General features: G+C 51.4%; 3 protein-coding genes and 1 pseudogene across 3 annotated transcripts in view; 1 reads left to right on the top strand and 3 right to left on the bottom strand.

The window, feature by feature from the left end:
• Window positions 1-538: 538 nt before the first annotated feature.
• SNRPD2 (small nuclear ribonucleoprotein D2 polypeptide) lies at window positions 539-5,305 on the bottom strand. The gene is made up of 3 exons (XM_006911806.3): window positions 5,150-5,305; window positions 3,569-3,748; window positions 539-796 (listed from the first exon to the last, which is right to left on the bottom strand). Coding segments are annotated over exons 1-3 (357 nt in total). The 5' UTR covers window positions 5,152-5,305; the 3' UTR covers window positions 539-621.
• Window positions 5,306-5,807: 502 nt separating this feature from the next.
• QPCTL (glutaminyl-peptide cyclotransferase like) lies at window positions 5,808-15,972 on the top strand. The gene is made up of 7 exons (XM_006911807.3): window positions 5,808-6,185; window positions 6,699-6,842; window positions 7,584-7,865; window positions 9,245-9,397; window positions 9,489-9,588; window positions 10,095-10,211; window positions 11,878-15,972. Exons 1-7 carry the CDS (start codon window positions 5,979-5,981, stop codon window positions 12,021-12,023), a joined length of 1,149 nt encoding a protein of 382 aa, XP_006911869.1. The 5' UTR covers window positions 5,808-5,978; the 3' UTR covers window positions 12,024-15,972.
• Window positions 11,598-11,716, bottom strand: LOC112479688 (annotated as a pseudogene).
• FBXO46 (F-box protein 46) overlaps window positions 12,991-17,202 on the bottom strand; it is a 16,920-nt gene continuing 12,708 nt past the window's right edge. The window contains exons 5-7 of the mRNA XM_025046713.1: window positions 16,762-16,813; window positions 13,552-13,609; window positions 12,991-13,111 (exon numbers count right to left, since the gene is read on the bottom strand). Of these exons, the coding sequence (XP_024902481.1) occupies window positions 12,991-13,111; window positions 13,552-13,609; window positions 16,762-16,813 (231 nt within the window). The remainder of the gene's footprint in view (window positions 13,112-13,551; window positions 13,610-16,761; window positions 16,814-17,202) is intronic.

Consider the following 17,202-nt stretch of genomic DNA (forward strand, 5'->3'; position numbering starts at 1 on the left):
GGGTAATAAATAAGAAAGCCTGCTCCGAGCTGTTGGGAGACAATCTAAACAGCACCGAGCCTCAGGCTGGCGCCCTAACCAGTGACAGCATGATGGCCATCGCCACGTAGGCACCGGCTGTCTAAACCTGGACCCCGTCCTGTCGGTGGGGGCAGGTCGGGGCTCTGCCAGGCGCTGATGCCCAATGCGCTGCAACACGGCGCTGGAGGCGGCGCCTGGGGGATGGTTCCTGACGGGACAAACGGGAAATAAAGACCGGAAGACACTGCGAGCAAGACTGACCCACTGAGAGAGAGGCAGGAAGAAAGGAGAGACAGATTGATGAGGAGACGCTAGAAAATATTAAAAAAGGAAGGAACAAAAGCTCCATCCGATTCACGTCGCAGGTGGGGAAACTGAGGCCAGGAAGGGGCCGACACGGGGCCTCTTCCCCTGCTCAGAGAGCTCCTGATCCCAGCGCGTGGCCCTACACCCAGCTGCCTCCCTCCCCCCGAGTCTGCCCCACTCACGAGGCCCTGGGAACAGACAGAGGCCCCTAGAAAATACACAGGACTTTTATTCCCATCTCACAGGCAAGGCCCCCACAGCTCGGGGCCGCGCTCCGCCGCAGGGAGGACGCCCCTACTTGCCGGCGATGAGCGGGTTCCGCAGGACCACGATGACCGAGTCCCCGCGCAGGAACATCTTGGAGATGTAGCGGTCCTTGTTGACGGGCTTGGACTTCTTCTTGCCCTTGCCACTCTTGGGGACCTCGGTCCACATCTCCTTCACATTCTCCAGCACCATGTTGCAGTGCCTGGTGGGGACAGGGGTGGAGAGGCACCAGGAGTGAGGGGGCAGCCTTCTGACCACCCCTTCTCTGCCAGCGCTGCCTCCCCATCCAGCACGGCCACGCCGGGCCACCAGTGCCACCGCCGCAAGTCCTCAGGTCGAGGCTTGGGCACAGGACTTTCCCCCTCCATGCCTCAATGTCCACCTCTCTGAAATGGATGTATTCATGGCATAGGGTGGAGGCAAACGAAATGGTTCTACTTGTCCCTTTTAACTCCAAGTACTTCTAAAGGCATCAGCAAAGGAGCGGCCTCTCTTTGGAGACCTGGAGACCTCTGGGGCCTGAGGTGGCACTAGAGCCTCCACCGCAGTCTCGCTTCATCCCTGTCCTCAGACTGCCGGGTGGGCCCGTGTGACGATAGCACGGATTGGCTCAGTCAACAAACGCAATGACTATGGCAATGACTAAAACATGATGTCCCTGCCCTCATGGGGTGTGTCGTCTAGACGCTAAGCAAGTGAACAACACCTGTTAAGACGTTGTCAGGTGGTGGTAACTGCTACGAAGGAAAAAGCAAGGCGAAGGGACAGAAGGGGACTGGGAAATATCCCCGAGTGGTAAGAAAAAAAGAAAAAGATGAAGAACGAGGAAGCTCTGTGCCTTGCTATGGGGTAACCTCCAGGGGACCCCGTTGCATGAAAAAGGCGCGGAGGGCAGGATGCACAGAAGTTACCCACTGTAGGAAAACGAGGGGTAGGAGGAGAATACAGACTGCCCGCTTGTCCAGATGATACAGAATCCTTGGAAGACACCTAGAGATTGGTGGCAATAAAGTGACCTAGGGAGACCGGAAACAAGCTGGATGAAAACTTTTCATTGAACCGTTATTACTGATTTTGGAAACATGTGACTATATTACCAATTCGGAGAAAATAAAGTAAAAAATGAAGTAACATACCAATATGGAAACGTTTCTGAGATATACAGTTAAGGGGAAAAGCCAAGGTCTAAAACTATGCACTATGCCATTAGCAGCGATTTAAAAATAAACAAAACGCGCCCTCCTGTCTCTATACATGTGATGCTATATTCAAGTGATACTCCAGAAGGAGACGTGAGAAATGAGTCACGGTGACGCCCCTGGAGGGCAACTGGGGGGCGGGGGGACTTGCTCTTCATTGGGCACGTTTTATATCTTTCGAATTCTGCTTCAACTATATACACTGCTCACTCAATAAAAGCAACACGATTAATAAATCAATAATTTAGCTGATTTGCAGCGATGTCCTCAGACCACCGATATATGTGAAATACGAGACACGTAAGGGCATACAGAAGATTCTATTTTAAAAACAATTTTATGATATCATGACAAGTCAATTATACCTCAATAAAGCTGTTAGCTACCACCACAAAGAATTCTCCAGATCTATGAACGAATCAAAGGTGGCAGGATACGTACTAGGATGGGGCGGAGGGGTGGGAGGCTGATACAGGGGCTGAGGAGGAACTAGGGGAAAAGGAAGAAGACTCAACTCAAAAGGAAAAAAATATATACGATCTATACACATATGACCACCTAACGAGCACCCGCCACATGCCCACGCCTCTTCTAAGCGCTTTCTAAGCATTAAGCCATCAATCCTCACTGCACCTCACCCGGGAGGTAAACACCAGTGTTCTCTGCCACCCCTAGAGCAGGAAACCAAACATAGCAGGGTGGCGGGACTCACCCCGGGTCACGCATTTTGGAAGCGGCAGAGCCTGTGTTTGAATCCAGGTCTGCCTCCGTGCGCTCGGCGCTTCCTACAGTTTTTATTCTCATTTTATTCAAGAGGAAACTGAGGTTCAGAGGGAAAGACTCGTTCATGGTCACATAGTAGCAAGTGGCCAAAACATTCCCAAGCTTCGGCACAGGGCTTTGAGGAGAGCACTTCCCAGATGCCACCTAAAGGCTGCGGCTTCTATGTTCACTGAACGTTTATCACGTGTCAGGTACTGAGCCAAGCGCTCCTCACACGCATTATCATTTAGGTCTCACGACTGTTCTATCCGGGGTATTCTAAGGAAACCGAAGCCCCGAGAGAAAAATCTCTCGCTGCTCCCTCCGACTGAAACACTCAGGCCCTCGCTCACTCCTTCATTTTATTCAGGTCTATTCACCGCCACCTCTTCCAATGGGGCCTTTCTGATTACCCGCCTAAGCGAGCGCCCCCTTCCCACTCTTACCTGGCTTTACTTTCCTTCGTAGGACGTATCATCTCGTCTTTTTGATACATTATCTATGTGCTTGCTGTTGGCTTCCCCACCCACAGTATGGGATCCCTGAGTACAGGAACCATGCGTTTTAGTCATTGCCGTGTGTCCCTCCAGAGCCTGAAACAGGACCTGGCACGGGCGCACGTTCTGATTACAAAATGACTAGGTTAAGAGCATCCTGTGTGCAGGATGAACTTCTGGTGACTTACTACACTTCACATCTATTAAGCCACTGAATCTCTGCAACCACCACCACGATTACTGCCACTGTACAGATGAGAAAGCCACTTGCCGAAGGTCACATGGCTGATAAGAGGCAGAGCTGGGATGTGAACCCAGGCGGACTGGCTCCTAAGTACATGCCCATAACCACTGTACGGCACAGCTGGAGGGGCAGCAAGAGACAGTCACATTTCGGGGTTATAAGGTGCTTACTCTCCCAGCTTCTGAGAAACCTGGTATTCGGGCTCCTCGGACTATAGCTGGGGCCGCTTCTCTGGGCCTGGAGAGAACACCTCCCAAGACCCAGGCGCTCACCTGTCAAAGGCCTTCACACGGCCCAGGAGTTTCTTGTTGTTGCGACAGTTGATGAGCACCTGGGTGTTGTTCTTGACCGACTGCGTGAGCACAGAGAGTGGACCCGTGTTAAACTCCTCCTCTTCCCGCTTCTGCAGCTCCTCCGGGGTCATCTCACTCTTGGGCTTGTTGAGGAGGCTCCTGAGTGGGCAAGTATGGAGTCCACAGGTGAGAGGGCCCGAAGCTGGAGCACGGGTGGCCATGGCCTTGCACTCAGTGTCCTCCAATCTTCCCCCAACAAGCCCGCCCTCCTGCTCGGTGCTCACTTGGCATCGCCATTTGGATGCCTGACAGATTTCCAATCTTGCACGGCCCGGATTGAGCACCGCAACCAATGCCCAACCGCTTCAACTGATTCTATCCACAGGCTTCATCTCTGTCGATGGCAACTCCATCCTTCCAGTTCTTTGAGCAAAAACGCTGACGTCGACTTGACTGTTTCTCTCATGCCCTACATTCAATCTGTCCGCAAATCCCGTCATCTGCCTCTAAACTATATCCGGAATCTGACCATTTCTTACCACGATCTGAACGTCCATCATCCCTCTCCTAGAGTCTTATTGGTCTCCCTGCCCATTCTCCCCAACAGGATACTCCTCACGAAGCAGCGCCAGGGGTTGTGCCAAGACCTAATTACATCATCTCACTCTTCAAAACCCTCCCATGGCTCCCATCTCAGTGTACAAAGTAAAACCCAAAGTTTTTACCTCGCCCTACATCTACCCCTCTCTCTCTGTCCCAGCCACAGTGGCCACCCGGGTGGGCCTTGAAGATATTAGGCCAATGTTCATCTTGGGCCTCTGCATTTGCTTTCTCTCCTGCCTGGATGCCTCCCCGGGTATCTCTGTGGTTTGCTCTTTCATTTTCTTCTGGTCTTTGCTCAACCGTTGCCTTCCCAATGTGCTCTTCTGTGCTAGTTACCAAGTCGCTGTTTCTCAAAACTGGCATTCTCCATTGTTTTTCCCCGGCTCTATTGTTTATTTTATTTTCTTTTATTTACAGCCCTGGTTACCTAATGCACCATATACTTTGCCTCTTTAGTAGCATTACATCAATCACCTGCCTCTTCCCACTCCATAAGCTACAGCCAGGGACTTTTCTTGGGAAGGAGTATTCACTGATATATCCCATGTATCTAAAGCAGTGCCTGATAAATAAATACTTAGTAATTACTTAATAGATAAGTAAGTAAAATCATTCCTGTGACTCATTATCCGTAAACGTTGCGAATTCGGTCCAAAAGCCAACCGTCTCCAGCTCAAATTACTCCGATAGCCCCTCACCTCTAATCGTTATTCCTAAAAGTCCGCACTCCCTTCTCCCAGATTCGTTCTTTGTAAAGCCCTCAGCCCGTTATCCGATAAAGCTGCTCCCTCTCCCGAACACAGTCAAAGGCCCCCATGGCTGTTCTCAAAATCAACGAGAGAAAAGTACGCCACTTGGCCCCTAAAATCTCCGTTCTGCCCATCCCCTTCCACTAGTCAGTGGCCAAATTTACACCCTCCATCCCACTCCCGCCGCTTAAGCCTCGCCCGGCCTCACATGGTGGTAGCGGCTGCGTTCTCGAAATGCTCGCGTTCCCTCCGCGTTGCTTCTGCCTCTGAAGAGAGAGCGCGAGAGGCGGGACTTCCGCTTCCTTCTGCTCACTTCCGTAGGCGCCTGCGCAAATCCAACTAGCGGGGAGGGCGTGGCCTGTTGCTATAGCGACCCCGGTCAGCCCTGTGCACGCTGGCGTAAAAGCCTTGCTTAAGTGGTTCACGACCATTCAGGACCGTACGGGGCAGATGTTCACAGCAACGGAGAGAAAAAGAAAGCTGGTCCGACTCAAAACATTTCGTCGTAGAACGGCACAGGTTGCAGGAGGGAGAGGACAAGCCATTTTCAAATGCCCGCCGGCCCTCCCTTCGGGGGCGAGGTCTCCGAGAAGCCAATCCACTCCTCACTTTAGGGGTAGACTCCGCCCCTTTTCCTTTAGGGACCGTTCGTTTACGTGTCAATTGATCTTTCCGACTCCGCGAAACCAATCCTTTGCTTACATCCGGGAGGGGCGTGGACCTACGCCCCGGAGGCCGATTGTTTTCCATGGTAAAACGGTTCTCATTGGCTTCCTCTCCAACGCTGAGGCGGAGCCTACCCCTTTCGCTCTCCCTTTTGGGTCTTGCAACACTCAGGGGAACCAAACCCGAAAGCCCCAGGGAGATGGGGAGGCGTGTCCTCAGAACCCGAGTCCCCATTGGCTTCACTGCTTAACAGGAGGGTGGGATGGGGCAGCCGCTCTTCTTGTTCATTGGTCTGGCGATTCCATGGGGTGGGACTTGGCTAGGCCTAAATTCGATCCGCGGTCCGGGACCGGTTTCAGGGCTGAGCTGCCATGCGTTCCGGGGGCCGCGGGCGGCCCCGGCTACGGCTTGGGGAACGGGGCCTCTTGGGGCCACCGTCAACGCCCAGTCGCCGCCTGCTACCACGGGCGCAGCTGTTGCCCCTGCTGCTGGCGCTGGCCGTGGCCTCCGCGTTCTACACCATCTGGAGCGGCTGGCATCGCGGGACTGAGGAGCTGCCAACAGGCCGGGAGCTGCGGGTGAGGCCGGGCGGAGGCGCAGGCACCGCGGGGGACCTCGTTCTCCTTCTCCCCTTTGCTAAGGTCTCAGGTTGACGTGGCTTTTTCGTATGGCCCTAGCGCAGGTGCTGCGGTTTCCGTCATTAGGACGCATGCCCCTTGTCAAAGGGATGAGGCTTCGGGCTTGTTCTGTAATAGTGACTCCCCCTTATGGATCTGAAGTAAAATTGGGAGTTCTGGGTTCTAATACTAGAGTCAACTATTTGGAAGAGGCAAAAGCAGCCCCATTTACCTTCCTCTCGCTGGGCCTCGATTTTCCCTTCAGGATTGGGGTGGGCTGGACCGGAGGTGCTTGGGAGGACTTTTCCTGCGCCTAGAATTTATCCTAAAAACCTCCGATGCTGGAGGCCGCGATTAGGGAAAGGAACCGGGGCTTTTTAGCGGCGACGGCAGAAGTTCATCCCGCACACAGGTCAGCGTGAGGGTTGCTTTCACACTCTGCTCTTCTCTTCCCCATCCCGCCCCCCACCCAAGGGCCCGTTGATCGGAAGCCTCCCCGAAGCGCGAATGAGGAGGGTGGTGGGGCAACTGGATCCACAGCGTCTCTGGAACACTCATCTGCGCCCCCTGCTGGTTGTGCGGACCCCGGGCAGCCCTGGCAATCTCCAAGCCAGAAAGGTAAAGGGCGGCGCCTGACCCCGATGACTGCCAGGGAATGGGGACTAGGCCTTGTGTCCAACATCCCAAAGCGCTAAGAGGCAGAGCTGGAGGTCTGAGTGGAGCTAATCTGACGCTAGAGTAACCAGCAGATTGTAGTGCCCCCACTAAAAGCTTACTACGTGCTAGGCACAAGTTACAGCCCTGTGAAGTTGGTACCTACGTGATCTTCATTATGCAGATGGAGAAACTGAGGCCCAGAGCATTTTGCCAAAATCTCACAGCTAATATATGGTGTACCTAGGGTTTCAACCCAAACAGGTTGGCTCTGGCTGGAACTGGTTCTAATAACATGCTTCCCAGAAAGCATCAAGAGTCATTTTAATACTGCCTGAGTTCAAATCCCATTTCAGCCACTTGGGGTATGATGTCGAAGTAGTTTAAGCTCTCTGCGCCTCAGTTTTCTCATGTGCGAATTGAGCCATCGATGGTCCCTACCTCATAGGGTTCCTAGAATAGGGATTGGCACACAGTCAGTGCTACTGAAGAGTGAGCTGTGATTAGTCTTGGCATCAAGAGGCGGGGGTCACTGCAAGCCTGGCACATAGTAGACACTCTGCAGAAGTGTGTCAAAGGAATGATTTGAACCAAAGTAGGTCTTGTGAGTCAACCCGACTGCTCTGCGTGGCTCTGGTCACATGGCCCTTCTCCCGACCTCCTCCCCAGTCCCCACCTACCCGCCCACCTCTCTCTTGCCACTAGTTCCTGGAGACCACTTTGCGGGCCCTGACGGCAGGCTGGCATGTGGAGCTGGACCCTTTCACAGCCTCAACGCCCCTGGGGCCACGGGACTTTGCCAACGTGGTGGCCACACTGGACCCAGGGGCTGCCCGTCACCTCACCCTTGCTTGCCATTATGACTCGAAGCTCTTCCCATCTGGGTCGGCCCCCTTTGTGGGGGCCACGGATTCAGCTGTGCCCTGCGCCCTGCTGCTGGAGCTGGCTCAGGCCCTTGACCAGGAGCTGAGCAAAGCCAAGGATCAGGTGAGGAGCAGGGTGGGGGTGGAGGGTGGGGTCCGCTTTTCCTTGGTCTAAGCCACCACCGTCCCTTGCCCGATCTGTCTCCTGACTCCACTTCACGCACAAAGCCACACACACACAAAGGTGGATATTTCCACCTCCTGAATGTCAGATCCTGTCCTTCCTCTGCCCTAAACCCTCCCACAGCTCCTACCTCGTTCCATGCTTAAGCCAGAGTCCTTGTAGTGGCCCATGAGGTGTGCCCTGTCACCTCTCTAGTCTCACCTGCCACCCCTCACTCACTCTGCTCTAGCCACCCACCGCCTCTGTGTACTTCAAACTCACAAGATTCACATTCACCTCAGGGCATTTGCACTTGCTGTTTGCTCTGTCCAGAATGTGCTTTTCTCAGATATCTTCCTAGTTGGCTCCCATTCTTCAGGTGTCCACTCCAATGTCACCTCAGAGAGGCCTTCCCAACCACCCTAAGATAGTTCTTTGTCACTGTCCCATGGTTTGTGGTGCTTTATGTTGATGTGTCTGTCTGATGCCCAATTAGAATAAGTTCCATCTAGGCAGAGACTGGCTGCTTTTGTCTCCTGCTCAGTTCCCTGGGCCCAGAATATCACCTGGCATAAAGCAGGATGTCAATAAAAATGTGTGGAATGAATGAATAAATGAATGAATGAAAACACAAGTCTCTTCGTGCTCCCTCCCCATTCAGCTCCCTTCCATGGCTTGAACCCCAGTGTCCTAAAGCCCAAGCTTCCTGACCTTGCCAACCCCCCAGGCCTCTTCTCAAGCCTCTCTGGCCCCAGCTCTGGCCCACATCGCTTCATTGCCTGGGAACATTCTTCTCTCTGCTTCATTTGCCAGGCCAGCTCACCCTCACCCTCAGTGCAAACATCCTTTTCCAACAGACCGGAAGTCTCCCCAGGCCACGTTATCCCCCGCCCACTTCCTGTGCCTTTTCAGGTCCCTGTAGCTCTTGGAAGCATTCGTCTCAACTGCATTTCATTCATTTGTGGTCTGTCTCTTTTGCCAAAGGAGCTCGAAGGATAACCATAGTGATCAGAGCTGGTCCTTATTTAGTGACTATATGCCAGGCGCTGTTCTGGGACCTGGATTCGAATCCTGCCCTAGGAATAGAACTGTTACTAACCCCATTTCTACATGAGGACACCGGTGCTTTGAGAAGTTAGTAACTCACCTGTGACTGCTGGGCCAGGAAGTGGCTGAGCCAGGATCTGAACCCAGGTGGTCTGGCTCAGAGTCTGTATCCTTGGCCTCCTTGCTCTAGAGTGAGGAGACCTGGTTTGTCTCATTCACGTGGGCAGGAAACAGGGTGAGGAGGGTGAGGCAAGGTCTAGCACTGAGCTGGCCCTGACCACCCGCTTTCACAGGCAGCCCCGGTGACCCTACAGCTGCTCTTCTTGGATGGTGAAGAGGCTCTGAAGGAGTGGGGACCCAAGGACTCTCTCTATGGCTCCCGGCACCTGGCCAAGCTCATGGAGTCTGCACCCCACAGTCCCGGCCCCTCCAGGATCCAGGCTATTGTAAGACAAGGGCCCCACTGGGTTCTGGCAAGGGGTGGGGAGCGGGTGGTGAGGCAAGGTTGGCAGCATCCCGCCCGGCCTCTTTCCCCAGGAGCTCTTTATACTTCTCGATCTCCTGGGAGCCCCCAATCCGACTTTCTATAGTCACTTTCCTCGCACGGCCCGCTGGTTCCATCGGCTGAAGAGCATAGGTAAGCGTGAGGGTGGACGCAGGCGCCAGCCTGGAATGCGGGCGGGAGGGTCAGAGTAAGGCAGGCCCCTCGAAGGGGCCATCCAGCCTTGCCTCCACTGACCACCCTTGCCTCTCTCTAAGGCACTGACACAAAGGGCAAAACACAAGAAGATCCCATAGTATAGTGACTACAAACGGGTTGGGGGTCAGAGAGCCCTGAGTTCAAATCCTGACTGCCTTTACTAGCTGCGTAAACTTGGGCAAGTGGCTTCATCTCTCTAAGCCTCGATTTCCTATCTGTAAAGTGGACATGATGGTAATATTAGGGGTGTCTACCTACTAGACTCAGAGGGATCGAATGAGACCAGGAACATGGCACAGCTGCAGTAAGGGGTGACTAACATTCATTCTTGTTGGGGGATGACCGGATCTTTACCTTCGGACCCCCTGCCCTCCTCTGGTTTGTGAGCAGGGGAACCCTGGACCCCTGAGGCTGATCCTTGCTCTCTGATCCCCAACCTGCAGAGAAGCGGCTGCACCGTTTGAACCTGCTGCAGTCTCATCCTCAGGAAGTGATGTACTTCCAGCCCGGGGAGCCCCTGGGCTCCGTGGAAGACGACCACATCCCCTTCCTACGCCGAGGTACTTGTCGCAGGGAGGGGTGGGGGCGCAGGAGTCCAAGGGAGACACAGATGGGACGTGGCCCTGGCCCCTTCCCGGGGCGGAGGACTGGTGGCTGATTGCTTAACCTCTTCGTGCCTCTATTTCCTCATCTGTAAAATGGGGATGACAGTAGCCCCTGTCTTGTGGAGAGGACTAAATGTGCTAATATACAAAGTAAAGACCTCTTTCGGACCAGTGTCCGGCACACGAGCATTGAATACTGTGAGCTATCACTGTTTCTAGCTCTTGCCTTTCAAGGCCCTGGCGGCCTAGCAAAATCACTTGAGGAGCTTCAAAAAATGCCCGGTCACCTTTCAGGCCCACCAAAGTGTTGTCTCGGGTCTCTGCGTCATTTTCACAAAACTCCCAGGTGACTCCGATGCATAGCCAGAGCTGAAGACACCTGGTACAAGGGTTCAGAGCATAGGTTTTAGAACTGGACAGGTCTGGGTTCTAGGATCTGCAGCTCACCACTGGTAGACCTAAGGCAAATTACTTAGCCTCTCTGGTCCCGTTTCTTCTGGAAAACGAAGAGAGATATACATACAAAACATGTCTACGCGTACATTCATAATCACAGGCTTGGGAGGGTCAGATGAGATTAGGTATATGAAATGCCCGCTTACACAGTGCTTGCCATATAGTGTTAAAAACTGCTTTTAAATTTTTTACCCCGTAATTTACTCATTCAACAAATATGCATTCCATACGACGCCTTCTTTATTGATTCGCTCAGTGAATACTTCCCAAGGCAGGTGCTGAATGAGATGTCAGGGATATAGTGATGGGCCATAACCTGCCCGCCTCCTGTCTAGTGGGGGCACTGATATTTACCAAATCTGGACAAACGCAGAGGGAGGTGCGCTGGGGACGAGAACCCAATGCAGTGCAGAGGTCAGGGACACAGATTGCCGAGACGAGACAGGTGGCCTGGGTGCAAATTCAGACTGCGCTGTTTACTAGAGGCAGTAAACTAGTGCCTCAGTGTCCACATCCGTAAAATGGGGGTAATTACGGTACCCACCTGAAAGAATTATCGTAAGGATAAAACGGGGTGTGTCTGTGTGTGATGTATGGCCTTAGCCTGGGGCCTGGAATGGAATCAGTACTATAGACATCCTGTCAGTAAAGAGGAAGAGAGCCTAACAGCATACCTGGTGAGGAGGGTCAAAGACATCTTTCCCTTCTTCTGATTTTTCCATAATCCATTAAGTTTTGAGTTTCTAATTCGTGTTACGAAAGCAATAGATATATCAGATACATTTTTTATTTTTATTTATTTGTTTATTTACTTTAGGTGAGGCAACCCTTGGCTGACCTCACGGATTGCAAAGACCTTGTCAGTTTACGATCCCTTATTTTTTAAGCCTACAGCACCTGGTCTTCCTAGGTGGTCTCCCTTCCAAGTACTAACCGGGCCCGACCCTGCTTAGCTTCTGAGATCACACGGGATCGGGCTTGTTCAGGGTGGCGTGGCTGTAGACTCTGGATATGTTCTTTAAACTAACATATACCCTCATCCATTTAAAATCATCGTTCAGAGTTCTTCAAGTGCCAGAACGGAGTGGGTTCCGGGGGTTGGGGCGGGCCGGGCCGGGGCTCCTGGTGTAGCTGCGGCTCTGACCGCGTCTGCCCTGTCCCGCAGGAGTCCCGGTGCTCCACCTCATCTCTACGCCCTTCCCTTCCGTCTGGCACACACCCGAGGACTCCGAAGCCAACCTGCACCCACCCACGGTGCACAACCTCAGCCGCATCCTCATCGTGTTCCTGGCTGAATACCTGGGGCTCTAGCCTGCCTGGCTGACTCTGAAGGAGAAGCACCCAGCGGGGGATGTGCCAAGGGCACCTGGAGCCAGCGGAGATGGGGCCGGGCCCGCCTTGCGTGTGCCGGCTTGTCCTTTTTTAATACCTTTGGCTCATCTCGTGCTATGACTGGAAAACCCTCTTTCCTTTCGCTCTCTCAAGCCACCACTCTTCAAAGACGTGGAAGAGAACACTGTGGGGTGAGAGCCAAAGGAATAAGAGCTCGGCCCCTGCTCTGGGGTAAACACTTGGGATGCAAGTTTGCAGGGGCCGAATGCTGTTCTCGGTTTTAGTCAGCAAACCACGGACTGGCAGATGGACCGGCAACACCGCCCGACCAAATGAATTCTCTATGGCTTACATTTTTGGGTCAGTTCATTTTCCATAATGGCAGCTTTGCTACTGCACCAGTCCAAGCCATGTGAGGCCCACAGAGGATATGCTCATAAACAAGAACAAAGGAGATGGAAGCCAGTACTTGGCAACTCCATATTCTGCATGGTCCTGTGGGCAATAAACCAGTGTTTCTGCAAAATACTTTCCACAGAACTAGCCTAATAGGTATTGCATGAAAAAAAGGACCAAAGAAACAGGGTGAGACATTAGATGAGTTTCTTCATTGCATGTGAACTGTGAAGGGTAAGACAGAATTCAGTGTTTTCCTAAAGTATTTCACCACGGAACCCCTTTATTAGACAGCACCTCACAGAACTAGGGTACTTCAGAATATACTTTGGGAAACACTGGGTTTTGATCGTTTGCATACATTTGTGGACTACGACAGACCTAGAATCACTGCAGATTAGTTCTAGCAAACCACCCTGTCCTTTTAGCTGTGGGTACAGGAGTGTGAGATGGTGGGCGTAACTGCAGCTCTAGTGGTGACCTGATTTTCGCTCAAGTGGGGTGCTTATTAAAAAGTGCAGACTCCTAGGTTTCACCCAGACCTAATGAATCAGAACTCCAGGCAGAGGCTGGGACTCCGTAATGAGCACCTGAGAAGTCCCATGATCAGCAACGTCTGGGACATGCTGTCCTTGAGGATAGCTCGGTGCGTTCCCAGCTGCTTAGCAAACCTACTCCAAAGCAAGCTGTAACATGGAGGGCACCTAGGGAGTCCTGTGCCTGCTGGCTTCGTGACTCATAGGTGGCGGGGATGTCAGATGAGGATGGAGGGTTATTAAGTAGTAAAGTGAGCATCGGCCTTCCGAGCCAACTCAAAGCCGGAGAAGACTCAAGAACTCATGGACTGAAACTCAGGATATTTAATGAGAGAAGATAGATTCTTCGACAGCAGCTGGCATTTCCTGGGCACCTACTACGTGCCAGGTACCATGAGCAATTTACACATTATCAACGCAGTCTCCCCTAAATCCTCAGGTAGGTATAAATTTTGGTTCTCGTTTCACAGATGAGAGGGCCAGGTGTGAGATTTATGAATCAGTGGTTTACAGAGCCGATTCTCACACGTGGCTGTGCTCCTAACCTCATGCCCCACCTCCCTTCCAAAACTCACCTGTGCTGGACCAAGAATTTGTTGACAAAAAGCAGCTCCTCCCGAGGCTCTGAATTAGCTGCAATTCAAAGAATGGGGTTGGGGAGGGGACCATGGTGGCCTTAGAGGTGGAACTGGCAAAGTCCAGGGTTCAGAAAGGGAAAGTGATTGACATGTCAACAGGGTGGCAAGGTCTCAAACACGGGGAGCCTCCTGTCTGTTCATTTTTGTGTGGCAGGCACGCTAGCAAACACTTAAAAGTGTACCACGTCCCTTCAGCCTTGCAGCCACCCAAAAGTAATTGAGGTGTTAGCAGAAGCAGTGTCTGGCTACATCCCGGCCTCCATGCCTCGTTGCAAGGTGTCCTGGTTGAGTGCACAACACGCACATTTTCTGCGTGCATCCAGGGTCAGGAGTGTAAGCCCCATTTTACAGATGAGGTTTGGAAAGGTGTTCTCCCCAGCTCCCATCCATCTCCTAATCTTGGGGTTCCCCAGCCTCACACGATGAAGGGTCCACCAGGTGTTTTCGATGAGCACTCTAGATGTGACATCTCATGTGTCAATCTTTTTAGCAACCGTCAGTATTCTCATTTTTCAGATTAAGGAACAGCTTCAGAGAAATCCGCTGAGGGTCACGTAGCCAGACACTGTCACTGCAGTGTGTCCAAGTGTATGTTTCTTTGTATTTATCCTGCTTAGGACTCATTGGGCTTATTGATCTTTTATCAGCCTGGAATTTGGAACCATCGTCTTTAAATTCTTTACACTATTCTCTTTTGAGTCTAGAACGCCAATTAAATATTAAACTTTCTCACTCTATCCTCTATAACCTTTCATATCTTCTTTCGTCTCTGCTACTTTTCGGACTTATCTCTGGTTCAATAAATCTTTCTTCAGTTGTGTCTAATTTGTTGTTTAGCCCAGCCACTGAGTTATTACTCTTGATTATATGTTTGTGGGTTTTTCTCTTTCATATATGCTTAGGCAATTATTTAGTTCTGGGTTCCCGATATTTAGCTCTATTTCTAGGCTTTAATGTATTCTAATTTGTGACTGACAGTCTCACCATCTGAAGCCTTCGTGGGTCTGTTTTTGCTCTGTCGTTTCTTGCTCATGCTGATTTACTTCCAGGCATGTCTGGGTGTCTATATACTACTCTGTCCGAAAATCATTTCTGGGATCCTAGATGACAGTTCTTTGCACCAGAGGGTTTATGTTTGTTTCAGCCATAAATCTCAGCTAGAAGTACCGTGGACACACAAGTGATGTACACCTGGGCTGCAAACCAGCCAAAGGCCAGTCTGTGACCATAAATTCTCAAATCTGCTTTTACCCTTTCCCTTGGTCTAGTGTTCCCCTCTCAGCGTTTAGAACATCTCTGCAGTCTTCTGGGCCATCCTTACCTCGGTGGGATCCCAGCTATTAGATTCTCCGTCTTGGGCAGGCTTTGGCCTTGACTCCTGCCTGCTTGTCCCAATAAGACTACAAATAGGAAACCCAAGTTTGTCCGTATCAGCAAATGCCTTCAGAGCAGAAATGGCTTCAGGGTCCCATGTACCTTTCCCTTAACTTTTTGGCTTAGTGCGTCTTTAACTATTTTATTGGCTATTTGATGCTTTTAAGATTCCTTCCTGTTCTCAGCAGGAGAGTCCAAATAATCTGGCCCTCCCTCTACGGGAAACTGAAGTCCCACAAAATCCAGCCAAGGGTCAAACCCAGATCTCTTTGATTCTAAAATGTCAGCATTGAATAACTACTACGATATATTTTAGTTTCTCTGGAAACTTTGATTCCCTGATAAGGATATCACAGACTGTTTGCTGATTCTCAATATCCATTTTTCCCTCTTCTTTTATACTTGAATTTTTATATGTCTTAATTCCCCCCTTTTTATTTAGTAAATAATTAAGTGAATATTTTAAAGCTTTCGTTATAGGAATTTTAACAAGAGTTTTTTGTTGGGCATAATCACACAGCTAAAAGACCACGTTTGCCAGTCTCCTCTGCAGCCCTTCCATATGGCTAAGTTCTGACCAGTGAGAAGTATACAGAAGTACAGTAAGTCCTTAACACAGTCGATAGCTAAGGTTCTGCAATGTTAAGCGAGATAACGTATAAGAAAAAGTTTTACCATAGGCTAATTGATATAAACAAGAGTTAACTTCCTACAGCATCTCATCATTATGATGAAGTGATGTTGAGCAAAATGATGCTGAGGACCTGCCTGCTGTATGGTGCAGTGCACCTGGAAGGAAGGGGGCTTCTCTTCCTGCAACATGGTGATGACTGGCATTCTCGCAGCCATCTTGGACCATGAGGATGAGAGCCGCAGATGAAGAATGATGGAATAGTGAGCTAGAAAGAGCCTGGGTCCCTGATGACATCAGGGCCTGTCCAACACTGGATTTCTACAGAAATAAAAACTATCTTGCTTAAACTACTACTATTTTGAGATTTCTGAGTCCAGACTGACATAGATCAAGAGTCGGAAATCTCATGCTAAGGGATGTGGCTAAGGATCCTTTTCTTTCAACTTTTTCCATTTCACCAGGCGTGGGGCCCACGTCTCCCTTCTTTCCCAAACACCCTCCCTGAACAACACACAAACCAGTCTGGGGCCAGCCTTATAAATATGGATTTTATAGAAAGGACCAATTCAAAACTGGTCAGATGCCACACGCCAGAAGCTTCCAGAACCACAAGGATGAAAAAACAACAAAAAACCCCACCTAAACAGAATAAACAGAAACACCCCCACCCAAATTGCCTGAAAATCAAGGTCGCAGTTGACCAAAGGATTCTAAAGGAACACATGTGGCTGAGGGTGGAGACCCCAGTGCCTGAACAAGTACCCAGAGCGGAAGGAAAAACAACCCAGAAGTTCAAACCCACAGTCCCTGCCCACCGGCCCCCCACGCTGTCAAGAGCGAGGCAAAGGGCTTCACAGCTTTTTTGGGGGGGAGGGGGAGGAGTGATAAAATAGCTTAAATAATGGGAGGAGGGAAATTTTTATCCTTCAACTTGTTTCTTTCTCTTCCCCTTTGGGGGAAGTGGAGAGACTGGTAGCTTGAGGTTCAGGAGAAAGAGTGATTTTTATTGTCTTAATGGGGAAAACATCTAGCTATGGCAGGCGGGCTGCCACGAAACATGCCCAGTTTGTTCTGCGATCGGATGGCCCCCGATTCCTAGACAGAAGGTAAGCCCTGGTGTGGCAGGTTTGGAGAGGTACCAGCCTTCGGTGCTGCAGCCTCTTGGTAGGACATGGCTCCAGAGACAGAGAGCTGGGGGGAGGAGCAGAAGGGGGCCAGGATGGGGAAACCCTTAAGTAGTACCAAAATTAGCTGCCGTCTGCTCCCTGCTGGCAGGTTCCTGGGGTGTAGTGGCAGGGAGGGTGCTGGGGCTGAGTGGAGAAGAAAGTTGAGATGCTGATAAAAAAACACCCTCCTTGAGGGTCCCCGGCCCTGGGTCGGAAGAATAGAAAATAGGGATCAATCGGAGTGCTTTCTTGGGTCGTCCCCTGGAACCCCACCTCAGTTCTGGAGGGGGATCGATGCTGCCTGGACTAGGGGTGCAGGCTGGCGACCCAGTCCTGGCCCTCGGCTCCCAGGGGGAGGGGTGGGGGTGGGCAGGGCGGGCTCTCCCCCCACCCGCCCCCGGCTTCACCTCCCCT

This window comes from Pteropus alecto, unplaced genomic scaffold (assembly GCF_000325575.1).
Source record: "Pteropus alecto unplaced genomic scaffold, ASM32557v1 scaffold194, whole genome shotgun sequence".
Lineage (NCBI taxonomy): Eukaryota > Metazoa > Chordata > Mammalia > Chiroptera > Pteropodidae > Pteropus > Pteropus alecto.